We start from the raw sequence: 26,807 nt of genomic DNA on the forward strand, positions 1-26,807 counted from the left end.
ATCACTATCTGGAGGGATGGAAGGGTAAGCTGCTTGCTTAGATGTTGCAGTAGCTGCCTGCACCACCTGACTCTCTGGAGTGGGGTGTTTCGACGGGTAGTGGCAGTCACTGCTGAAAGGGCGGTTACTTCTTAGTCAAGCTTTTATTAACAGCCGGATAGGTCTGCGGTGTCTCCCAATTCATTGTCACCCTTTTCTGCAAGGCAATATGAAATGGTAATATGGGATTTGACTGCGGACCTATATCTAAGATGTCTTTGAGATCTTCTTGTTCGAATCACAATGGAGACCTACTCCACCCCATGTAATCCACTACCTTAGACATGAGTTGTCTGTAGGACGCAGCTGCATGCTCCCCAGCCTCTGGTCTCCCAAACTCCAACTCAGGTGAGGTTATCAACATCACTTGCAGTCTGTAGGTTGTCATGTCCCTCAACCTTGTCTCCTCTGCAATAAAACTCAGGTACATTTGGCATACCAAATTGGAGGCCAAATGGAGCCTCTTCAACAGACTGCACATTTTCTTCATAAATGGAAGAAAGACTTAAAGTAGTCTTTCCTGGGTAGTGGTACATATGTTTTCTCAGGAATGAGGGATTTTGCAAATAATGGTTCTACGCTGGAAGAGTCGTTGAAACTTTCTTCATTGGCGCAATAGATTTTACTGGGGCACTCTGTGTCGATGGCGCAGCTGGCGTTGATGCCTTCGGCATTAATGCCGAGGGTTTGGCTGGCGTCAAAGGTGTCAATGGTGAAGGTGTCGTGGAGGACCTCTATTTATGCTTCCAGCTCGACTGATCCTTCGATGAGACTTCATCGGATCGAGTCCTCGACGGCTCTCAATGCAGATCGGGCCTTTGAGGGCGAGCAGGATTTAGGTAGAGCCCTTTCCTTCCCGGCTTCTTTTGAAGGTGCGGTAGGAACATGGCTCGGAGGCTTGGTTTCTCAAATATTTTGAGCATCTCTGCTCTGAAGGCCTCCCACTCGGCCGGAGTGGACTTTTTGGTTGGGCAAGAAACCCTTTTGGGGGAAGCGCCCGATGACTAAGTCGACGAAAGCGACCTACGGTGCCTTCTCTTCGACTTCAAGGACGAAGAAGAGTGGTGGGAGCCACTCCTCAATCTCGACCGCTTGGTCTTCTTCCTCTGAGGCGAGTCGCCTCTCGACTCGTAGGTTGAAGGTTTCTTGTTCGGGGTAGGAGATTTGGGTATTCAACCTACCTTCAACTTCCCGTTTCATTCCTTCAAGGCTTTTCCAGTCATGGGCTCGCACTTGGAGCAGTCCGAGGTGTTTTGGTCTGCTCCGAGGCACCACAAACAGATTCATAGGGGGTCTGTCATTTTTCGACCCACAATCGCAACACTGCTTGAACCCGGTCTTCGGGGTTGTTGGTGTCGACAAGGAAGACAGCTCGATTCTCTCTCGAAATAATAACGAAGTTAGTCACGAAAGTGATGAAGAAGCGCGCCGTATTTCTTCGAAGCTAAAGCTGTTGTGGAAAAACAGAACTTAAGCCAACGGGCGCTGCGTCTGCTATATATGCCTTTGATGACATCATCCTCGAGCAAGAGGCCTTCGAGTTGACGCCATTGACGCACAGCGCTATCTGGCGAAAATAAATTCCAAAGCAGCTGAAGCTGGATGACGTATCAAAGATGAGGAATATACGTGGGAGGACACAATCCATTCCAAATGATCAGTGCAGCAGCACAGTAACTATAGTAGCAGAGGCTTATTAGATTGACTACATGTTACCCAGGAGGCATCACTTGTAGGTATGAGATAGTTTAGGCTAAAATGTTGTTTACATTTCCTAAAGGGCACGCCACTCTTCCCTCACTTTAAATCACCAATCGCTCTATGGTGCTTTGACATTCAAGGTTGAGAAGGGTTCAGTTTCCACGGTTATTCAACCCAGTGTTGATCTTTTAAATGAACCCATCTGGAGAAAACAGATCAGTCTTCATATCAAGTCAATTAGTTAAGATTGACCAACCTCTTCCAGCAATGATAAGAAACTTCAATCATCATGCTCTTGGTTTGTCATTAGCCTCTTCTAGCAACATGCGCCTTGAAACACTTTTGTATAAGCGCGTTACAAATGCCATAACATAGCATATCCCCAGTAGGTGATGGTGGAATTTTATACCCAATCTCAATTAATTCCCAAGCTACCCATGGTAGACTACTGAGGTCAGGTAGGAGTTCACTGTTCAGGCCACTTCTACCTTTGGCCTCAACGTGGGGGGGGTTCACCTCTAGACATACAAGTAATTCTCCTTGCACATCCAATCCTTAGCTCAGGCTTCACACTTCCAGAGACAAACTCTATACTCTGCCATTCAATGGAAAGAGTGTCCTTCCGCAACAGTCCTCAAAAAACGAAATCATGTCTCAACATTTAATTATTTCCATACCCTACACCTCCTGCTCACCTTAAAGTCATAGGCAGATTGCTTGATGACCTCTGGAGCCATCCAGAAGGGTGTTCCCACAAAAGTGTTCCTCTTGATCTGGGTATCTGTCAACTGTCCTGCCACACCAAAATCAGCAAGTTTCACGTCCCCTTGTTCCGAAAGCAGCACATTTGCAGCTAAAAATATATATTTTTAAATGTTAAAGCCTTGTCTTTTTGGCAGAATAGTTAACAAATATGTTGTTCTGCATATAAATATAATTGCACAAACAAAAATCTCATTGTCACACCTGCATCCATCAACTGCGTATCTTGCACTTGTGATGTGATAAAAAGGAGTGACTCTTTTGTGGTTAGTAGATCTCTTTAGTTTCCATGCATCTGAATAAACATAATATGTTTGTGCAAAGTTGAAGAAAACAACTAATCAGATGGAACATCAGGAACTAAAAGTCACACATAACAACCATTGACCTTACTGCACACAACTTTCACTGCACAACCATTCATACTGTATTTGATCTTCAGTGCTCTTGAAAGACCTTGCTGACTCTCCCAAATTGCACAAGAACTCGCATGTGTTCGGCAGGACAATCCTTATTGCTGAACCGCTCAGAGATCAGTCTGGCCAATCAGAGGCCCAGAATCTCAATAGAGATTTGCTGGCCGTATAAAAAGGGCCAGATCACTTCTGGTTTCACTGTAGGTTGTGGTAGGCTGTTGGAGGGAGGAACAGTGATGCTTCACACATGGAGAAAGCAGAAGAGCCAAGTGTTTAGCCATTTTAGACATTTGATTCCATATTTGTCACATTTTATTTCTCACTATCCTAGTTCGTGAAGTCTCTTACACTTCAGTCCCCCGTCCCCCTTTGTGAACTCCAACATAGAAGCCTTGATTTAAAAAAAAACTATACACACTTCCCCAAGTTCAATTTGCTGTAAAAATAGATAAGAACATGGATATGATGTTGGATACAGTGGCAACAGTGGCTGCATGTTGGAGGAGGTACAGCTGTACAGTGAAAGGAGGTGGCTGCAGCAATTGAGGGAGAGGGGTTGAAGGAAGCAACACTGGGAGGTATGTGACCACAGTAGTAGGGTGGAGGGGATATATCTACAGCATGAGAGAGTGGCAGCAAAATGTGAAGGAGAATGAGGAGCAGCTGGAGGATGAATACATGGCTGAGGACCAGCAAGCAGGTTAATTGGCAGCCATAGGAGGAAATTGACTGTGGTGCTGCTAATAGCTCTCTTGCAGTGGAGGAGCCAAGGCAGTAAAAAGAATGGCATTAAAGAAAGGCCTCAGCAATTCCTTCAGCACGGTCCTGCTGTAAGTAGCAGTACTTACCCCCACCAACCTGCACAAGGGGACAAAGCAGGCAGAAGAATGCACACCTGTGTGCTAGCTAACCCATAAAACCGAGGCAGGGCAAGAAGAGTGAGTGTTTGGCATTGGGCAGGAGGGCAATGTGTAACTAAATTCAACATATCTAGGTGGAACCAACAGTGATGCAGAAGAAGCAGCGACACAAATTACAACTTTGTGCAGTGATGGGGCTGCTCTCCCGTTCAGATAGCAAAAAAGATTTCATTTTTGCAAACTTTTAATTTTCATTTTATTGCATAACAATCCAACATAAAAGAGAATGCATTATAAAAAAAACAGAACACTTAAGACCTCCAGTTAACCAAAATTATGAATAACAGAAATTATAAAGATACAACAGGATTTCGAGAGAGCCCGGGATAACCATAGGCAGCATTTGCCTAATACTTTTCCAAGAAACAAAGACATCCTACATTCTTGATATGTGTAAACACTGGCTTGCACATTTCCATATTAATTAAAACCCTTTTTAACATCAGTGGCTGTAAAATTATTTTTATTGGATTTTAGAAGATACCAGTGAAAATAATGACATGATACAAAATCCAAATCCAGACTGCCCTGAGTTGCAAGAGCTTCATTTACACTTTGAGAATAGCCATAAGCTCTGGATCTTAAACCTCTATAACAGAGTGTCGAAGGCTGGGGGAAAATGTGTTTTAAAATTAAAAGGCTCTTGTTTTGAAGAGTGGAGCAAACTATGGAGAGCAAATGCCAATATCATAGTAATGGACGACCCTAACACTCAGTTCAAGTCCCTTATGCAAACCATAGGAGACATTCATGAAGAGCATGAGGCATGGGATATCTCGGATCTTAAAGCCTCACCTCCTAAAAGGCAATATAAAAATGCCCTTACGAACAAGGCTCCCTCTGGGCCCAAGAGCCCGCAATTGTAGACTAAAATGGAATCGACCTGCAGTTCAAGAAAAGATAAAGTTGTATGGATTGCATCCTTCTTAATTTCAGGAATGTTCAGTCATTGACAGAGACAACACTGATCATCACCCCTTTCAAGTAAAACTAAAATTTCCTTATGCTGGACGTACTGAAATCAAATCCGACCAGTGTAAGAACGACTGCCCAATTAACATCAGTGGCATTTCGAAAGTGACAATAAGTTGGGAGACTAGTGAGAAAACGAACATACCGACTCAAATATCTAGGGTAATGCTCCCCTTTCTGAAGAGGGTTTTTATAGGCACAGAGACCCTCTCAATGTTTGAAGAAATGTTTAAAGAAATTAACCCTTTAGTTACGTCCCCCTCAAATGTTTAACACTATACAAACGACTAAATAGTATGATGGGGAATGTAAGACAGCTTAAGGTTCAACTTAGCCAATGCAAATCTGCATTGGCCAAGCCAATGGTTTTGGCAGTTACTGTTCTTTGCATTTTGCATTTATATTGATTGATTTGTTATTTATTATGCGCCTATAGGCAAGTGTTTCAAGGTGCAACCAGGCGCGTGAGGGGAACAAAGAAGACAAGACAATGATCTTACTAGGCCTAGTGTCATTTAGATCATGCAAGTGCGCAACAAGAAACGCAGGGGAGTGGGAACAGGGGTAAGTGCAACAACAGCAGCAAGTCTCTGAGATAAGTGCAAAGAAGGCTGGGACTACAGGGAGCAACCCAGCCAGGTAGTGCAAGGTAAGCCAGACAGCAGTGCAAGGTGGGCCAGGCGGCAAGTGCAGAAGGACTGGTCAGGGGTGGGGGAGGGCGTGCTTGTGTCCTGTAAGAGGACACCAAGCAGCCAGTCAGCAGACGGATGAAGGAGCAAAGGTAGGAAGGCAGGGGAGGGAGAGCGAGAAAGAGGAGGGGAAAAGGAAGGTCTTGAGGAGCTTCCAGAACTTAAGGAGATCTGGCTCAAGGTGGAGAGAGCAGGGAGGCCATTGCAGAGGGAGGCAATTGCAGAGGAGAGAGCAATTAGCAATTGCCTGTTGAGCCTGGAGTGTCTGAAGCAATGGCATCTCCTGCATCTGCATTCCTGCATCGTCTACTTTGCATACATATGCTATGGGTGACCCTCCCATGTGCATTGCCCCTTTAAGGGGATGTGTCCTTCCTCATGTGTATTGCCCCTTTAAGATGGGCCATGACTGTGTCATGGCCCAAGCTAATAAAAGGAGCTCCTGCAGGCACGTGAGACAGAACGGCTGCAGACTCCATGAGAGTTTGGTCTGAGTCCGTGTCTCATTAACCAGGTAGGCCGCAAGCCTACACGTGGTGGCCCAGGCCTGCAGGCCCTGTTACCATGGGACCCTTGTGCCAGGACGGTGGCAGGGATCCGCATGGTCAGGAGGCTGGCAGGCTGTGCCCCCACCCTGATGGCGCTGATGTCCCATAGTGCCAAGGGGCCTGCCCGATGTCCATGGCAGGCCACAAACCCCCACAGGCACTGTGACTGTGGTGTGCTGATGGAAACAGCACCCATGGGCGCCTGTCGGATGTCCATGGCAGGCGACCTCCAAAGATGGCGACGAGGAGTAAGGGCCCTGCGTGCCCCGTAGTGTGGCAAGGAGCTGCCCCATCCCCCGCTCGCCTGGATGAGGCAGCGAGCGGTGTCGGTTGTATGGGGGGGGGGGGGGGGAGTGTGGGTCTGCGCCCCTTCCCAGTGTGGAGCGAGATTGCCCCGGGGCGTCAGCCGCCGCATCGAGGAGCTGGTGCTCCCCGCCCGTCGGAGGGAGATGAGTTGCCCGCCCCCCCGTTGAAGGCGGCATCCGCCGTGTGGGGAGGAGGGTGAGCAGCCCCTCCCCATCCAGAGGCCGCACAACATGGGGCGGCTCGGTGCAAGCAGCATGAGCCGCACTGAAAACTTGGAAGCGGCCTCGGCCGCACGAAAATGAAAGAGCGGCATCGGCCGCGTGAGCGCTCCCCTCCCAGCCACAACAAGAAGAACGGGTGTCGGAGCCCGCAATGGAAAGGAGGTGCGGGCCCCCGCAAAGAAGATGTGAAGCAACATCCACCACGGAGGGGGAGGAGCGGCGATTTTCGTTAAAAAAAAAAAAATTGCAAAAAGGGAACGTTTGCCAGCAGCAGCCCGTCGAGCATCCGGGCCTGCCGCGACACCAAAAAAAAAAGAAAAAGAGTGTGCACTGGACAATGAGGCGCACCGCTCCTGCCAGGCAGCCTCGTGTTCACAATCATAAAGAGGAAGGTGACAGGCTCCACCGAAGGCATGGTGCGGCGGCTGCTGCCGGAAAAAGAACCCTGCGACATCCATCGCTGCAGGGAGGTGAGGAAATGGTGCAGCGGCTGCTGCTGCGGAAAAAGAAAGGATGCCTGCTGGAGGACAGCAGGACTCAGATGTCCGGTACAGGGGGTCCTCCCCGGCCGCGGCCCTCAGCAACGAGGGTGCTCGTGCGGCCAGGGGAGGAGCCAGCCTGCAGCCCCTGTGGCATCTGCCGCCAGGAGAAGGAGGCAGATGGGCGGCCGAGAGGAAAACGACCTCCCCCTGTAAAGGAAGAAGAGGCGAGGCGGTGGCCCGGCCGTGCCATGGAGGCAGGGTGCGGCGGGCTCATGCAGCACTCACCATGTCTGCCCTGAGGAGAGGGGTACGGGCCGTGTCGACACCTTGCCGGCGGTCCTTTCCCCCCTAGCCGCGGCCCTCAAAAGGGGGGTGCTTGTGCGGCTGGGGAGAGGGTCCAGCTGTCCCCTGAGGCATCCGCCGTACGCGGCAGCCCCGGACATTTGCGGCTCGCTGTGTCTGGTGTGTGTGGGCTGGAGAATGCAGCGGAGGCGGCGGGGGCATCAGTAAAGACATGGTGCGCACCGCCGGCTCCAGGCATTTCCGGCACGGGCAGGCAGCAGCCCGTGTGCAGGCGTCCAGTAGCTGCTGCGGGAGTTTGCCACGGCCGGAGCAGTCTCGAATGGTGTGAGGTGCCATCTAAAGGTCCTGGGCCCGGCGGTGACAAAAGAAAAGCCCAGGCCAGGAGACAACATGTACATTGTTTATGATCCACGCTGGAGCCAGGGAGCAGGGCAGAATGGGCAGTTCCAACATCAGAGCTAAGGTGTTCTGCTGGGGTGAGCAGATCTGGGTGTCTGGGACTAGTAGATATCACTCGCAGATCCCCCTATACTCCCAGAAGATGTGCACTCTGGCCGCTGGAAGCTCATGAAGATACCCGGGCTAGAGGCGGTGACTCACAGCAGCGCTCCGGAGCCTGGGGAAATAAAAGGGACTTTTAGTGAGCTCAGCCCAGCGGAGTCAACAAGGGAATGCTCCATGCCTCCATGCGAGAGGAGCTGAACGACGAACATGTGGCGGCCCACTCCACCCTCAGCGCCACATCACCAGCATCGCCCTGTCACGTGTGTTCCACTGCCACGGGCGCGCACTCCTGCCTGAAGAAGTAATGGCTGCGGCGCACCATATGTAGCAATTTGGTGATCGAGGGTGGCGTTGCACCAGCACCAACAAGAGCTGTGGTGTGTCCAACAGGGGATTCCCACCTTCATGTTCATCGGAACTCCGAACCAGGACATTTCAGCAGCCGATGCCCGTGCATTGCACATCTGGATGGCAGTGCCATCGAGAAGCCGGACCCCCCCCAACAATGAAGACTCCTTGCTGGCCCGGCAAGTGGCCTCGACACCCTGCTGCGAAGGTCCCCTACTAAATTATCTGAGGACCGCGGAGTGGGTGGCCCTGCCTGCATGCCTGCCTGCCTGCTGACGGTGCCCGGCGTGCCATCAGGTCGGCGGACCAGGCCAGCGTGGGCCTGGTGAGGGAGCTGCCGGCCCCGCCCCCCCTCAGTCCAACCACCAGGGGGTCGGACCGGCGAACATGGGTAACCCTGGTACTGCCATGAAGAAGCGGTGCACTTGGCAGGTCGAGATGAGTCCATTCAATCCAGAGGAATGTGAGTGATCACATACACCATGTCGACACTGGCCGCAGGGCAGAATTAATCCTCCAGCACCACAGCATTGTTCCAGGCACGAGTGCACCTGAGCGTGCTGCATTCTGCGCATTGGGTGCCTCATCACCAGTGCTGTGCCCAGGGTGCTGCACGGAAGGGACGAATGGCTCTGTGCACCAATGACCGCCCGGTACAATTGAAGGATGGCATCGACCCAGCACCAACCATGGCCTCACCATGGGCAACGTGGGACTCTCACCCTCACGCCACTCACGGTTCATGGTCCTGAGTACCGGGACGTCCAGTGTTCTCGGTGCCGCAAGGCTGAACAAAGTGTGTGCCCCCAACCCCGAGGAAGGGTGCACTGTAACAGCAAGCAGAAACAAAGGCCAACCAGCAGCGAGGTAGTCGTCTACCGGCACAGTGTCAGCAGAACACAAGACACCCTGCCTGCCAAACTAGTGGCCCCCAACTGCAGGTCACCAAGGACACCCTGCATGCCACGTCACCGAAGGACTAGACTAGGCGGGAATTTGGGGGAGGGGAGATACCTGCAGAACCCCGGAGTTCGAACGGCGCGGGACTGATACGCAAACCGGGCAGCCTTGGACCCCAACTCCCAGGAATCAGCACATCAGGCTAGAAATGGGATGCAGCTCAATAGGAGTGCTTGTGCGCCCCTGAGGGAAGGAGACACTCCGGAGAGGGGGTAGGTGATGTCCTGTCACCCCATGCCCGATCAACAGCACCGTGCCCCACCAACAGCACATAGAGAGGCATGGACGCCCGGCGACCGGTGCCCCGCTGCTCTGCTCTGAACATCAATGAACTATGCCGATGTGGCCCCTGGTTCCCGCCAGGTGCGGCTTTGCCGGCCATGGACTGTACCATCACGGGACCTAGGCCCAGGAAATGACTCCTGAACAAGACGCCGATGGAACCCTGTGGTCCGGCAATTGCTTAAAGAGGACTCTGTGATCCTGTGCGTTTGCTGCGGTGAACCTGCATAATAGTCACATGCTTAGAGTGGTCTCAGTAAAGAGCAATAAGGGGAAGCGGTGGCCCCGCAGTTATGAGGTATGCTTAGAGCCAGCCGCAGGCTGTGGCGTTTTGTCAGTGGTTGCAGGTCCGAACCCCAGGTTAATAAAGGGTCTTGCAAACTGTGGGAGAACTGCCTACATTCCAGTGGCAGCTCACCCACTGCGACTGTCAACCGCAGAGCATGCTTAGATTGGTTAGCATGTGCTATATTTGTAACTATTTTGAGTTAGCTAGGTATGTGTTAGTGTTATATTGTAGTGTTTGGGTATTCAGTAAGGTCTGAAGTAAGAAGTAGTTTGTCATTCTGTAAAAGGTGGGACTCATGTATGTTTTAGTCGCGTTTGTTTGTTTGTTATGAAAAAGGAGGCGTGTTATAGGTGACCCTCCCATGTGCATTGCCCCTTTAAGGCGATGTGTCCTTCCTCATGTGTATTGCCCCTTTAAGATGGGCCATGAAGCTAATAAAAGGAGCTCCTGCAGGCATGTGAGACAGAACGGCTGCAGACTCCATGAGAGGTTGGTCTGAGTCCTTGTCTCATTAACCAGGTAGGCCGCAGGCCTACACGTGGTGGCCCAGGCCTCAAGGCCCTGTTGCCATGGGACCCTCGTGCCAGGACGGTGGCAGGGATCCACATGGTCAGGAGCCTGGCAGGCTGTGCCCCAACCCCGATGGCGCTGATGTCCAATAGTGCCAAGGGGCCTGCCCAATGTCCATGGCAGGCCCCAAACCCCCACAGGCACTGTGACTGTGGTGTGCTGATGGAAACAGCACCCAGGGGCGCCTGCCGGATGTCCATGGCAGGCGACCCCCAACAACATCTACGTCTTTATCTTGGCGGCTACATTGTGTTAAAATTGACTTTATTGCATGATTGCACGCTCTGCTTGGACTCATCTTCAAAGTATATAATTTACCTACGGCTTTATTGTCCCTATACTAGAGTCATACTGGCCCGCCCCCAACTACTCACATCCTCCATATAAGGCAGGGGCATGTGCCACCAGGAAGTGCCCGTTGAGCCGGTTTGGCTTGTGTAGCGGGGGTGAAGGCCGTCCCCGACTCCCTCTTTTATTTAGGCTCTAGATGGCATGCCGGTACTGCTTACACTCCTGTGCTGCGAAGATCTGTCAGTTTGTATTGCTGGACGGGTGCCGACCGCATTTGGAAAATTGCAGCGTGTCGGCTTTATCCAACCATAGTAGAAAGGTATGGGGTGTATCTAGGGATTAACTGTTGGTTATTTGGCAAAACTGTACTTGTGATTCAAAGTGCGTGACAGTATCTGCATGTGTAATTGTGCAGAGTTAGTTGCCCGTGACTCCTACACTGACTGACTTAGCCCGGCTAACCTTCAGTCGCACGTGTGAAGACATTTTGAAGAAATCGTTTTTGAAAAGTGTTAACTGCAATTACTTTCATTGTCAAACCACTTCTCTAAACAATGTCATAGAAAAACAGGTTAAACCAAGTTGTTGCATATAGTGAGAAGGGCTTGCTGCCTGCGCTCAGTTTCACAAACGGTACTGGTCTCGCAAGTGTAAGGTAATCTGCGCTTTGTGGACGTCGTCCTAGGTGCAGATCGCTCCACTATTGTCAGGGGATTGAGAAGTGGCATGCGCTTAAACTACTCCAATACCAACTCAGAAATGGAGGCTTTGGGGGTGTGCCAATCACAAGGACTCTCCCAATGCGAAACAGAACCCAGCGCTGCCGCTGCCTACGCATGCACAGCCAACCGTAACGGCGGCAGAGCATGTGTTGTCAGGCTGATGGGGTGGAGGCGCCCAGCTGTCCACCTGGCATTCAAGCAGTGGTCAGCGCGCAGATTCACACACCCTCTGACAATCCGGTAGTTGCAACTAATGTTCCATTAGATGATATAGAAGACGGGGATATAAATGGACCTAATGGCTTGGACCTTAACTCAACCAATATTTCTGGTTCTTCTATGCCTGCATTTATACCTGAACATTTTACTAATCACATAGATGTGCCAATGTTGGCTCCGGCCGTAAAAGCCGAACTAGGCATACGAATTAGAGTTTCTCTTGGTGCCCCAACACCGGCCTCACTTCTTCCCCCCCTAGATATGGAGGAAGTGTGTTTATGTAATCCTCCTCATGCGAATCACTTTGAGCGATCTAATTTAAAAGGAAGGGTATACGCTAGGGCAAACCACATTCTTACTGCCTGCATACCATCTTTTCCCACTAATGAACTAGGGCGTGATGGGATCACCAGGGGCAGAAATCCCTATGAGAATAGCCAAAATGACTCGTTATCAAATACTCAGAGCAAACACGCATTTTCGCTCTATGCATGACATCAGCACCCAATCCCATGACTTGAATGAACCCAATAATTTTTCCTTTCCAGTCCTAACTAGAATTCTTTTTTTAATGTATTTTTTATTTTCAATAACCAACACGTCACAACAATGTTACATATGCATCATTTCAACATTATCCAACCTCCCTCCCCAAAACTTCCCAACTTACACCCTGTTTGTACGCTTTATAGCAATCTACATTGAGTCCATAGTCTCGCTGTTTGTTGGACCTGCATCTCTGATGCAGCAACCTGCTCTATGTCCAGGCTGAACAAAGACACAGTCAAGGCAATCCACTGCTGTATGTCTGTGCTCATGTCCAATTTCTGTTCTCGTAGTGCATTCTCCCACACCCCAGTTTCGGCTGCCACCCATTTCTTCAAGTCCTCCCACCATGGAGGCATGCTCGGCCCTTTAGCATCTCTCCACTTCATGGCAATACAACGTTTGGCCAGTATGTACATTAAATATTTTAGTTTATTCAATGGTTTGTTCCTCAAGCTCCTCTTGTACCTGTCCAGTATGCATGCCTCACGCTGCCTTGGGCAGCCTTATGGGAAACCTGCTCCCAGAACCCCTGTATCACCCGGCACCCCCAGAACATGCGAGTCATCTCCACCTCTACTTCCCTGCAGTTGTGGCATTCTTGTATACTTGCACCTCTAAATTTGGAGATTGCCGCAGGCTTGAGAGCTCCGTTTGTGATATAGAGTTGTATCAATTGCAATCTAGCGTTTCTAGAGACCATTTTATGGTATGTAGCTTTGGCCTCCCATTCTTTATCTTCGAAACCTTTACCCAATTCAGCTTCCCACCTCCCCTTACACTTTAGATCCTCCATCGAGGTGCTACCAACAGGTTCGGATTGGGACAAGAAATGGGTCCGGTCACCCCAAAAAAGTGGCCCACCCCTCCCCTCAAAAAAGTGGCCCACCCCTCGTTTCATGACCCTTGACCTCTGATGACATCACCGGAAGCGATGTCATTTGGCCCCACCCCAAAGTGACATCCTGGGAAGCGATAAACACGACCTTTCACACCTTGACAAAACAGGAAGTTGCATCAAATGGCATTCTTCCTAAGTACACTACGAAAAATAGGGTTATGATATCACTGTAAAGTGATTTATAATTCATACAAGAATGGATCACCATATGTATCATTAATATCTGTGTGTATAGGCCCATATTACCAAATTACTGTGAATGCAAGCAGATAACCAAGGCCAAATGATATGTTATTGTATAGCATTTACGCTTAAACTCTTTTTTATACAACAAATATGCATACAATATCACTCAGCCCGTGTTGGTACTCATTTATCGACCTAAGAAGGATGAAAGGCTTTCTGAAAAGAAAAAAAAATGCGAAAAAAAACACTGTTTTTCTATTTTATTTTTCCCAAACCGGCCCAGCGGTGGGCAGAAACCGGCCCCCACTCCCTCGGGAAAGGCCGTGGGGCCAATCCGACCCTGGCTACCAAGTAATACTTCATAAATTCTAGAGATTTCATGTCCACCCTCAGCGTTACTGAGTAGGCTCTCAACGTCCTGACATTCTAGCTCCTAATCAGTGATACAAGGCCACTTCCTAGTAAACACTCCCAGCACTGCCCCATGTAACAGAAATTGCCCTTCGTGTATGCCTGAAATCCCTTGTAACTCGGCAAACGTCAGTTATCCTTTTTCGTTACGCAAGTCCCCCAATGTGACAATACCGCAGGGTTTCCATTTGGTCCATACCATTGTACTGCCCCCATGTCCTGCCCACCATAGTCGCCGCAATGGGGATCTGTAGAGAAATCTGATCTGCCCATCCCATGATCTTACAGGTTCTCTTCCAAATTTGGACACCCAACCTCACCAGATATGGGTGACCTTCCACTTCTTTTCTTTACATATTTTATGACGACCGGTTGGAGGAGTATCGTTTCTGTCGTGATCTCATTTGCCATCCAATACACCACATGCCGCAATTAACATGCCAGGAAGTATAATCAAATGTTTGGTATTTTCAATCCCCCTCGTTCCTGGGACCTCTAGCACATTCAGCACCACCCGGTGTCTCCCCCTCTTGCCACATGAACCCTCTACACAGTTTCTCGAAGTCGCAAAAGAATTGCCTCGGGATATTGAACGGGATGTTACTAAAGCAATGCATCAACCTAGGCAATGCAGCTCTCCCTGCCACCGACAACAGCAGCCTACCTCAAAACGCCATCTATTTCTCCAACCCCTCGCTAACTCGCGTTGTGGTTAGAGCGTGCTCTATCATTGGGTCGTGGTGTATATTCACCCCAGGCATCTGAAGGAATCGGTGCACCATGGCAGGGGCAGAGCAAGCAAGTTCTCCTTTCCAACAGCCACCATTGCAGCCAGAGGGAAGAGGCATGACTTGTTTTTATTCATTTGAACCCTTGTGAATGCACTAAACCCGTCGAGCACCTCCAATACATATGGCAGGATGCTCTCTGGGTCCCTTAGATATAATAGCATATCATCAGTGTACATAGACACAACGTGTGATACTTCATTTATTCCAATGCCAGCGTCGCTATATTCCTGTCTTGTATATGCGGCTGTAGGTACTGCAGAAATAATGTATAACATTGAAGGCATGAAGCAACTTTGCCTTGTGCCCCTGTACAACTTCCATTTATCCAAGTGAACCTTCCCAGTTTGGACCTTAGCCATCGGTACAGTATATACTAGCTTGGTCCACTTCATGTAGGTCGACCCAATCCCCATTTTTATCATGGTGGCATACAACCAGTTCCAGCGAACTGAGTCAAAAGCCTTAGTGGCATCTAATGATGCCACCGCACACTGCGTCTCCATGTCCCGTGAGCCATAGAGAACGTGATGTAATCTGCACAGGTTTTCACAGATATTCCTGCCTGGCACGTATCCTGTTTGATCTCGATGAATCAACAGGGGAATCATCTTTCTGAGTCTGTTTGCCAGTAGTGCTGTGAGGATCTTCTTGTTTTGGTTTAACATGGACAGCAGTCTGTATGATCCGCAGTCCATGCTCTCTTTATTGGGTTTCAAAAGAGGGATTATCACAGCTTCCCTCATGGTGTCCGGGAGAATCCCTACTTCATAAACGTCATTGTACACCCTGGCGAGGAGCAGTGCCAGGGCGTCCTCATATTCCTTGCAGAACTCGCCCGTCAGTCCATCGGACCCCGGGGCTTTACCAGAGGGAAGCGTTCTGATGGTAGCTATAACTTCTTCAGGGGTGACGCCCCCCCCCAATATTTCAGACTGGTGTCCTTCCAGTCGGGGTAATTTTATTGTGTCTAGGACATCCTCTATGTCGCACTCGGCGCCGAAGGCGAGTCAGCGTATAGTGCCTGGTAGTACTCTGGGAAGACTGTTTATGCCCACCTGCGTGTTTACCACTTTGTGATCTATGGAATGAATAGAGCATATTGGGGTCCTGAGAACTTCGCGTCTGTACAACCAAGCAAGCTTCCTGCCAGGTTTGTCACCTTGCGCATGGCTCCTTTCCAAGCGTCGTGCATAGCTGAGCTTCCCCAGCGCATCCCATTGTAACAAGCATGCCTGTCGTAGCTAAATCAATTTTTTTGTGTGTTCCCGGTCTGCCCTTCCCTCCGTCTAAAGAACCCGCAGTTCCACCTCAACGCCCATGAGTGTGTTCACTATGGACTTCTGCACCCCTCCCGAGGCCGCTATCATTTCCCCCATAACTACTACTTTATACACCTCCCACACCATAACAACTTTCTCCACGCTTCCCTCGTTCGTAGCTATAAATTCTAACGTACCTTTCCTCATCTGTTCTCGAAATGCCACATCTTGTAGCGCTTTGCTTCTCAGTCTCATGTGGGTATGGGCGGTCTGGCGGCAGACACAGTCCAGGTAGCAATGAGTGGGGCATCGTCGGACAGGACCTTTGCTAAGTATCTCGCAATCAGAGAACATCGACTCATGCTCCGCTCCAACAAACATGTAATCTATTCTACTTTGTGTGGGGCCGAGTAGTAGAAATATTCCCTACTATCTGCGTGTTGTTTCCTCCACAAATCCTTCAGCAGGAAATGCTGCAACAGAGAAGATAACTTTGCGGGTGGGGACGGTCTTTTATGTTTGGCATCTGACCGATCCCTAGTGGGGTCGATGGTGCAATTAAAATCCCCACCCCCCCATAACAGTGGGCCATCCCTATAGGGACCTAGTCTCGCATATAGTGATCAGAAAAATACTGTGGTGTCGTGGTTCAGTGCATATGTATTAACTATGCAAACCTTGTGGTTCTCTAGCATACCATGCATTAGGACCATCCTGCCCTCATCAGTTTTGGTTGTAAGAACCCTAAAGGGAATAGCCGGGTCTATCCATTAAAACCCCTCTTGCATAGGTGGAATACGTGGAGCCCACAAGCATGCCTCCCCATGCTTTCGCCAGGTTCTGTTGTTTTTGTGCATCCAGGTGGTTTTCTTGAAATAATAATATCCCCACTCTATTCCTCTTGATATACATACTGATCCTGCGGCTTTGACGTAACTGTTCAACCCTTTAACGTTCCATGACATAACTTTGATCGTTACAGCCATCCTGTCTGGAAACCCGAATTGCACGTAACCCGAGGTGCATCAGGGCTCCTCCCCCCTCCCACCCTCTCCTTATCCCCATAAACACTCAACCCTCCTCCCCTCCCCAACTGCAAACCAAACTCACAACTTGTCCAGCCGAGCAACCCCAGCCAGGACTACCCTGTTTCCGCTCCATTTGACCCTGTCCTTGACTAGTCTCCTGGTGCCCTACGGGCGGGCAAATAAGTGCCCGAAACAACTTCGAGGGGGTGGTGGACCGCTATCAGGTCCCACTACCAGGAATCTGTGTCTTCCCTGTAATGCTCCTGGTATTCTTAGCGGATCATGTCGCCACTATATTAAAAATACGGCATTCTCATTGCGCAGCACAAATAGGTCTATACATCACAGTATCATATTTACAGTGTCAGATTTCGGTTGCCGTCCATTTGGCATTCTCGGCATTCCTCAAGTCCTCCGACTCTGCTCCTCTGGGTCCGGCATCTGTGCAGCATCCATCCATTCCAGGGCTTCCGCTGCCAACTCGAAGAAGAGGGTCTTGTTATTATGAAACACTTTCAGTTTCGCCGGGTATGGAACAAGTTACTTACCTGTAACTGTTGTTCTCCAGCATGGGTCTGGCATGGATTCACATGCTCATGAATATTCCCTGTCGTCAGGCTGGGAATCCTCGGTATAGAAAAAAATCAGTATCAGTTTCCTTTCTGATCTGTCTTTCTCAGTAGTAACTAATCACTGGTCTCTGGGTCATACTGCCCCCAGCCAATGACTGCCCTCTCCCTAAGCCCCGCCCCTGGCAGCCATCCTCAGATTTGGTAGCACATGAAGTGGCAGTATGACCAAGTGAAGAGCCGCAGAGGGGTAGGCGGGAGGGTTCGCATGTGAATCCATGCCAGACCCACGCTGGAGAACAACAGTTACAGGTAAGTAACTTGTTCCTTCTCCAGCATTGGGTCTGGCATGGATTCACATGCTCATGAATATAAGAATACATAGCAGTATACACATGCACAACCACGGGAGGTGGCAAAAGGCTCAATATCAAGAAATACAACAACTCAACATTAAGCAACTCTTACCTCCTCATCAGGCTCACCTTAGGCGAACAGGTTGCGCAGTACTGCCTGGCCGACTCTGGACTCCTCCCTGGAATCCCGGTCGACGCAGTATAATCTCGTGAAGGTGTGCGTCGACCTCCACGTAGCAGCCCTGCAGATGTCGAGCAGGGGCACACCAGACAGGAACGCCGTAGTAGCATCGATCGCTCTGGTCGAATGGGCCCTCGGACGGCCTGGCAACGGTCGGTTTGCCAACCGGTGACAGTGCATGATGCAGCCGGAGAGCCATCTGAAAATGGAAGTCTATGAGAGAGCCTTCCCTTGATTCACAGGTCCAAAGTTCACAAACAGCTGTGATGTCTTCCGAAAACTCTTTTTGCGGTCCACTTAGAACTTCAGCGCTCTAGCCACATCCAGCGAGTGTAGAGTCCTCTCAGCCGGCGACGAAGGCGACGGGAAGAAAACTGGCAACACCAAGGGCTCGTTGAGGTGGAAGTCCGACAGCACCTTGGGCATGAAGGAGGGGTGCGTCCTCAGCACCACCCTCGTTTCGTGAAAAGTCAAGTATGGAGGCTTGCAAGACAGGGCCTGGATCTCTCCCACTCGTCGTGCAGAGGTGATGGCCACGAGGAATGCTGTCTTCCACGACAGAAACTTAAACGGCACTGAATGCATAGGCTCGAATGGGGCCCCCATGAGCCTAGTCAGCACCACGCTGAGCTCCCACGCCGGGGCAGGGGCCTTCACCGGCGGGAATGATCGGAACAGTCCTTTCATAAATTCCTTCACCAGTCGATGAGACCACAAGGACGCCCGTCCAGTAGTTCTGGTGTAACGTGAGACTGCAGCCAGATGTACCTTGATGGAAGCGTGAGAAGGGCAGCCTTGGCCAAGGACAATAGGTACGGCAATACTTGAGGGGCCGTAATCCGCAGAGGGCTAATCTTCTGTGCACGGCACCAGACAGAGAACCTCTTCCATTTGTGTCTGTAGCACTTGAGAGTTGAGGATGCCCTGGCCTTTGCAAGAACCTCTCTGCAGTCGGCTGGGATGTCGTATCCTCCAAACTCTAGTGCTGCAGGAGCCAGGCCTGCAAGTTCAGCGACTCTGGTTCGTGATGAAGAATGGCGCCTCCTTCTCTGGAGAGAAGATCTGCGTCCGTCGGCAGCTTGACTGGTGTGGACGCTGACAAGTCCAGAAGGTCCGGGAACCAGATCTGCCTCGGCCACGCCGGTGCAACGAGGATCATCCTGCACCGGGACCTCTTGAGCTGGTTGACGAGCCGGACTAGCAACGGCGGGAACGCATAGAGGAACAGGCCGTCCCAAGGGAACGAGAAAGCATCGCCCATGCTCCTCGGTTGGGAAAACCTGCTGGCGAACCTCCGGCACTTGGAGTTCGCCACCTTCGCGAAGAGATCGATCTGGGGTTCGCCCCATCGTCGGAAGAGTCGGTCCACATGATCCTGGCGCAGTTCCCACTCGTGGCATGAGCGCAGCTCTCTGCTGAGTGAGTCGGTGATGGTGTTTTTTATCCCTGCCAGATGAAAGAGTACCAGAAACATCCCTTGGGCGACGGCCCAATGCCACAGATCCTGGGCTTCCTTGGATAGGGCAGGGGATCTGGTTCCGCCCTGCTTCCGAATGTAAAACATTGTGGTGGTGTTGTCGGTGAAGATCCTCACCACCTTGCCCTTGAGGGACGAAAGGAAGGACCTGAGGGCCCAGAATACTGCACAGTGCTCCAAGATGTTGATGTGGAGAGTCTTCTCCTCCGGAAGCCAAAGGCCTCTCGCGTGGAGACCCCCGGTGTGCGCTCCCCAACCTTCCAGGGAGGCATGAGTTGTCACCGTCACCTGGTGGGCTGGGGCTAGGAAACCTTTTCCCGCCGTCAGATGAGAGCGGACACCCCACCATCGTATCGCCTGACGGAACGCTTCATCGAGCGGGATCCTGTCCTCGAAGCTGCCCGTCGTCTGGATCCAGTGGGCATTGAGGAATTCTTGCAAGGGCCGCATCCGAAGTCTGCAGTGGCGCACCAGATAAATGCAGGAGGACATCATTCCGAGGAGGGACTTGATAGACCTCACTCTGGCCATGTCTGTGGCCAGCAGACGTTGCACCTTTCCCAGGATGGTCCTTATCCTTTCATCCGACGGTGAGGCCTGCCGCACCACTGTGTCGAGCTGTGCTCCCAGAAACAGGGCGACTTGCGACGGGACCAGGTGGGATTTTGGAAAGTGGATGGAGAACCCCAGGTCCGTGAGCAGTTGGACGGTCTTCGCAGTGTGTTCCACGGCGAGCTCCCTTGTCCTTGCGCGTATGAGCCAGTCATCCAGGTAGGGGTAGACGTGGATCCCCTGCAGGCGCAGCCACAGCCGCACCACCACCGGTGCTAGGCACTTGGTGAACACCCTGGGCGCCGATTTTAATCCGAACGGGAGGGCCTTGAACTGGTAGTGCCGCCCTTTGACCACGAACCTGAGGGACTTTCGGTGTCTCTTTAGAATAGGGATGTGGAAGTATGCATCCAACGACGACAGGAAATCGCCCTCCTCCAGCTGTCCCAGCACGTGCTGGAGGGTGACCATCCGGAACTTCTGTGCCTTGATGTATTTGTTCAGTCGTCGCAGGTCTAGGATGGGACGCCATCCTCCTGTCTTCTTCTTTACGAGGAAGTATCTTGAGTAAACTCCGGAGCCCCGAAGCCTCTTAGGCATGAGCTCGATGGCACCTTTCCTGAGCATCGCCCTTACTTCCAACAGCAGTTGAGGGACGTGATTTTCCTTCCTGGCCATGGGAGGAATGCGGGGGCACCTCTTGTGGAACTCGAGGGCGTGCCCCAGGGCCAGGGCGTCCAGCACCCAACGGTCGGTGGAGATGGACTCCCACACGCCGACGAACTTCGTCAGCCGGCCTCCCACCGGGGTGCTTCGGCGGTGGGCCCGACCCGACGGTCGGTTCAATCTTGCTTGTGGGCCGCTTTGCCTCCTTGACCACCTTGGCGACGACGGCGGGATCCACCTGACTTGCTGCATCCCCTGTAGGCCTACTGCGTCGAAGATCTTGCCGCTTGACGGTACGTAGAGGAGCTGCTGCCGGCTCCCTTGGAGACACCCTGTCTGCCTCCGGCGCTCCGAAAAGGAAGGCCGTCGCTGTTGGAGCACCCCCAGTGCACGGGCCGTCTCTGTGTCTGTCTTGATTGCCTGAAGGGACTCATCAACCGCCTTGCCAAAAAGGTTGTTCCCATCGAAGGGCATGTCTAAAACCTTGGTCTGTACGTCCTGGTGGAAATCCGTCGCCTTGAGCCATCCTCGCCGTCTCAGGCAAACGCTGGTGCCCAACTGACGGAAACCGGTGTCGGCGATGTCCGTAGCCACCGTAATGGCGTGGTCCGAGGCAATCTCACCTTCCTGTAAGATTTCCAGGGCCTCAGCCCTCTTGGCATCCGGAAGGAAGTCCAACAGAGGGGCGATCTTGAACCACAACTCCCCGTCGTAGCAGGCTACGTTGGCCGCCTTAACGGTCGTCGCTGCAGATGAGATGACCCGTCGTCCCATTGCATCCAGCTTCCTACCCTCGCCATCCGGCGGGGAGGTTGAAGTCAAGGCCGATGCCCCCCCCCGCTTTCTTCTTGGCCGCCGCCAAAACGACCAAATCCGGGGTAGGTTGCGCCCTAAGGCACAAGGGGGCAGCGTCGGGGATCCGGTACTTCTTCTCGTACCGGTCCCTCTTCGCCGGAGCCGTGGCAGGGTTCTTGAGGAGGGCGAGCCCCTCATCCCAGATGTCATCAAGAAGCAGTACGGCGAGGACTGTCTTCCTTTTAGCCTCACGCCGTTGATAAAGGAACCCTTCCTTCTTTTCTTCGGGGCAGAGCTGGAAGAGCTCGGATGCCCTGGAAATCATAGCATGGAAGGATCCAATCTCGTCGGGCGGGGATGCCCGGGCAGGGGCGACGGGGGACACGTCCTGTCGTCGCCTCCGTCATCCGTACCCGTCGTAGTTGTGTCCATGCCTGTATCATCCCCGTGGGTAGTGGACCGGGGGGGAAGGCAGAGAAGGCCGCAGAGGCGGGAGAGGAGGCCTAGGATGCGTCGTCGTCCTCTTAAGTGGTGGGTTCCCCAAAGGTCCTGGCTCCGGTCCCCCCGTCGGGTCTGGCTCAGGTACCTCCATCGGGGGAAGGGGCAACCTAGTCCTTATCTCCGAGCATAAGGACTGGATGGCTGACAAAATGGCTGCCGAGGTGTCCTGCGGCGCCGGAAATGATGGGAGCGAGGGCTCTTGGGGAGCCTCGTCTGCGTCGTCGTCGTCCTCGTCGGGATCCCTCCCGATGGGCTGGGATCTCCTCCACGACTTGGATGAGCTCCTCTTCAGAGGTCGTGTCCGTATCCACAACGGCCACCAGCCCCTCCCCCACCCTTTCCAACAAGGACTTCGTGGGGGTCTTCTCGATGGGCCTGAAAGACGACTCGCTCCGCGGTGGCAGGGAGACTCTGGTACCTGAGGGCGCCTCCACTGGTGTAGCCTCCACAGGCTGAGCCAGGGCCGCGGCGACATCCTCGATCGAGGTCTTAGCAGGATGAATTAAGGCCAACGTCACCTTCTGTACGCCTGGGGCCTTCTCCTTGGGGGGAGGGTCTGAGCCTCGCTCCCCCTCTGCCGGAATCTTCGAGATCGACCGGGGCCTCTCCAGAAGCTTTGCCGGGTTCTCGGACTTCCTCTTACCCGAGCCAGAGCGTTGGCTCGTGGTCGATGGTGCCGGGGAGGATGCGCCCTGCCTGGCAGCCAAGGAGCCAGACCGTTCGGCGCTCCTGGTGCCCACGGACGCACAGTACTTAGCCTTTTGTTGGGCCCCTGTCGCCGGGGCACCCTCACAGGACTTAGAAGACCGCTCGGACTTCTTTTTCTTCTTCTCGCCTGGCAGGCTCTTACCTTCCAGCCAGTTGGCAAGATGGAGGTGGCGATCCTTCATGGTCCGCTCTGACATGTTCCCACAAAACGCGCAGTCCTTTTCCTTGTGCGTCTTGTCCACATGGAGACAGTAGAGGCATAACGAATGCTCGTCCTCCTTGAAAACGTTCTGAAGCTGGCATCCAGGGCAGGTCCTGAACAGCTTCCCGGGCGTCAAGCTCCCTTTCTCCTGGGCCATGTCCGGGGTAGGCCTCGGAACTTCTGGAATCCTCCAAAAGCGTAACTCGGCAAAATCTTCACCCTTGAGGGGTGTAGAAAACTCCGAAATGGATCCCCGTTGATCGGAAGTAGAAACGGTGGAGCTTGAGGCTCTATTTAACCGAAGAAATGATAAAATCTCCTGAAAAAAGCGCAGAAACGCAGCAAAAGCTCGAGAGCTACAGCACGAGGACTCCCAACACTTGAACGTGTGGTAAAAATCTGAGGATGGCTGCCTGGGGCGGGGCTTAGGGAGAGGGCAGTCATTGGCTGGGGGCAGTATGACCCAGAGACCAGTGATTGGTTACTACTGAGAAAGACAGATCAGAAACGAAACTGATACTGATTTTTTCTATACCGAGGATTCCCGGCCTGACGACAGGGAATATTCATGAGCATGTGAATCCATGCCAGACCCCATGCTGGAGAAAGTAGCATATACCTCAGCCCAGCTTTCTCCAGTGTCGCCTTCGTAGAAATGAATTGTGCACATCTCCTCTGGACTTGAAAAGTATAGTCAGGATACAAAGCAATCTTCGCCGTGTCCCTTTGGATTGGTTCCTCTGGATCTGGAGAAGGCCAGGATTTTTTCTTTGTCCTTATAATTCAATACCTTGGTTATCATTGGTCTGGATGGAGCTCCTGGCGGTGGCCTCTTAAAGGAGCGATGGGCTCTTTCGATCGTGAACCCCTGCGTGAGGTCCTGCGCCCCAATTTCTTGTATCAGCAGGTTCTCCACGTAATTGGTGGGGTCAGTTCCTTCGATTCCTTCTGGCAGGCCAACAATGCGTTATGTTGTTCCTGCGCGCACGACCTTCCGCTTCTTCAGCTCTATCTTCTAGCAGCTTTACTTTCTGCATAAGGATGTCCACATCTTTTGTTGTCTGTGCCCTCACCTTGGTGTTTTCTTGGACTTGTTCCTCAAGTGTGTCCGTTCTTTCCGATATGTTCTGGACATCCTGTCGTAGTAATGCCAGGTCAATAGCTACAGCGTCTATCTTGTTTTCCAGGGTCGCCTGAAGCGCCACAATGGCTTCCAGCATCTGCTGATTTCCTGGTTCTGCTGTGCTTCCAGCAGACGACGGCTGGTCTTTCCCTTTTTCTCCATTGCCTGTGTCCGATCGGTGTGCCAAGCCTGACGCAAATGTCTCTAGCGTAGTCTGCTTGTTTTTGGCCTTGCCGCCTTTGGAAGCCATCTTGTTTCCTAATGTCACAGGGCCTCTGAATGGCAGTGGCCTCTCTGGATGATTTTCAGCTTGCGTGGTATGTGTTTCGTGACCTTCCCGTGCTCCAATGAGCATTGTGCCGCGCCCTCCCTCCGTGGTGTCGTATTCTCGACAAAGGGGTATTGTCACTCCTGGCACCTGGCCATGGGACGTCTCACTTGCATGCACAGGAGTGTTACAGTTGAAGTTCCTCATCTTCTTCCGTTAGTCCTTAGCCACTTGGTACTTCCGGCTTGCACAGCAGACTGTCCACCCGTGGGATGCCAAAGTCACGGTGGAGCATGTGCTTACAAGCACAACCCGGTATAGTAACTTCTGGCCAGGCAGCAGTACTGTGTCAAGCTGCTGTGGGAACCTAGGGCTGGCAACCGGATGGCTCGCTACACTGCTATCGCCAGCAATCCCAGCTGTGTTGTGGTGTTCTTAGAGCATTCACCGGTGGGGGTAGAAACATCATATCCCCTGCCAAGTGTGATGTTACAGGGGTTCACTGATACCAATTCCCCTGCAGCAGTTTTATGTTGATACACAGTCGCCTCCTATGCATGTAAGTCTATATAGCGGCTTCAGTGGTGTGTGATTCCTCACCTTTAGACAGCACACTTATGTTTGGGGGCTCCCACAGTTACTGACTGCTTGTCCGTGGTCCCTGCGTGCCAAGACTCCTCATTGTTCTGGATGGGCCACAAAAGTACATGAGGATGGGTCTTTCAATCCTCAGCTTGGCATTCTTTCAACAGAAAGTGGGTGGAGCGGGTCCTTGTAGATTCCGGGACTAGATGGTGTACCTATGCAGCACTGGGGTGTTCGCACCGGCCTCTGCACTAATGTCAGCTGTTGAGGACAAATGCCCCCGGTATAGAGCGAGTGGACCCGGGGTGACCTCGCTCCCCAATCGGGGAGGGGGGGGGCCCGAATCGGCCAAGGGCACTGTGGTGGCCGCTTAAATATGCGTATGCTGCGGTCACCTTGCAGGGTCCTGTGAGCGGTGGGGGGCGGGGGGGATCCTGCATGCTTTTTAATGGGGAACTCTGTTATTCCAGGCCTCCCCGGCCCCCCAGCTCCTTACCACCGACTGCAAGCACAAGCAGATCCTTTGCCGTCCACGTCCCTGCCACTCGCTGTCTGCCTCTGTGCAGTCACCCGATGGCGGTAGCTTGGCCCGCGTATCTTCCCCGTCGTCTTTACTGCAGCTTCTCTGTAGCTGAGTTGTGCCGTCTCGCGCCTGCCATCAGTCCGAGCTGTTCGGATCTCCACACGCGCATGTAGCCTTTCAATGCTCGTGTCCGATGGGGGAGCTTCAATCTGTGGTCCTGCAGCACTCTGCAGCAGATGGCCTCAGCAGTATATTCCGTGTATACAAGGACGCCTTTGTCCGAAGTATTTTTCAGCCAATGCATCCTCTCCTGCCGACAAGGGAGCGCAAACACTGCCTCCTCCACAAATCAGTCCGGGGCAGCCCTGTAGTGCAGAGCGCCTCAGTCCCCTTCAGACTAGCCCAGCGGTTCTTTTCGCTTCGGGCACTCCATGGCCTCTCCTGCACCAGCTCTGTCAATTAAGCTGCGACTGCCATTTTGTTTGTTCCGCAGTCCAAGTTCTCCACGGAAGTTCACCCAGATGTTGGTCCCCCAGGGCAATTCGGTTCGGCACAGAGGCTCACTGCATGTTCTTGCTGCCGTACACTGCTTTGAAGCATCTCAGAATGTTGCAGGCAAGCGATTGTAGTGGATCATTGTACAGAACATCAGGAGCTCTTGAAGAACACGTCCTCCTTACATGGCCTCTAGACACACCCTTCCCAACTAGAATTCTTAACCTTCTTGATAGAGGTCATGAATTATCCCATCTAGAGTTAAGGGACTCCCATGCATGAAGGTACTACATCCCCTCGGCTAACAGGCAACACAAGTAATGCCAATATGACAAGGTTCAGCTCCAAGGCCACACGAACATCACTAAATGAGTCAGTGGCAGGTGCTAATAAATCGCATGCAGATGCTGTTAGAAACTCGCTGCCGGGCAAAGCAAGTATGACTGAGGTTTCTTTCAACACATTGCTTCAAGAAGTTACCCAGAACGCAGAAAAAATAGCCAACATTATGATGTTCCGAAAGAATCAACAAGGGCCATCCCAGAGAGAGAGTGCAAAGGCTCTTTTAGGGTCTGAATCTGACGAGAAGGAACCAGAGGCAACTTATGAGGCGCCGGACAGTCCTACTCAACTGACTGATATTGTAGATGGGAATCTCATCGCATGTCCCCTTTTGACAGAACCTTTGGCAATGTCTCTTGCTAAGGAATTTCATGATCTGATAACACACAATATTCACGTAGATTGAACCGAGCAGAACAAAAAGCTCAAAAAAGAAGATTAAATAGGAAAGAAAATGCAAAACAGTTTTGAAAAAAAAACAGCCAATGAAAATGTGTGGACACAATACAAATATGAAAAACGTATGTAATTTGTCCAATGAGGACGAGGTGCTTGACTAAAATCAGTTGGACGAGGAATCGAAAGTACACTTGGACATCAGAGGAAATATGGCAAATTAGAAAGACACACGCATGCCAGCAGGGTGCGTAGTGCCCGAAGCTGCAAAAACAGACATGATCGTACCTTTAGCAAAGACAACCCCTCATAAGCAGATAAATGAAGGTAAACTAATTGACTTGATTACAGTCCCTTACTCAACGAAAACAAAACCAAGCAAACTCAGTTATCCAAATTCTA

General features: G+C 51.7%; 1 protein-coding gene across 4 annotated transcripts in view; it reads right to left on the reverse strand.

The window, feature by feature from the left end:
* STK25 (serine/threonine kinase 25) overlaps nt 1-26,807 on the reverse strand; it is a 1,190,884-nt gene that overhangs the window by 641,859 nt on the left and 522,218 nt on the right. For all 4 annotated transcript variants that reach the window (XM_069618115.1, XM_069618117.1, XM_069618114.1 and 1 more), the window contains exon 5: nt 2,436-2,593. In XM_069618115.1, coding sequence (XP_069474216.1) covers nt 2,436-2,593 — 158 coding nt within the window. The remainder of the gene's footprint in view (nt 1-2,435; nt 2,594-26,807) is intronic.

This window comes from Ambystoma mexicanum, chromosome 10, assembly GCF_040938575.1.
Source record: "Ambystoma mexicanum isolate Mex_15411 chromosome 10, UKY_AmexF1_1, whole genome shotgun sequence".
In the NCBI taxonomy this organism is placed as follows: Eukaryota; Metazoa; Chordata; class Amphibia; order Caudata; family Ambystomatidae; genus Ambystoma; species Ambystoma mexicanum.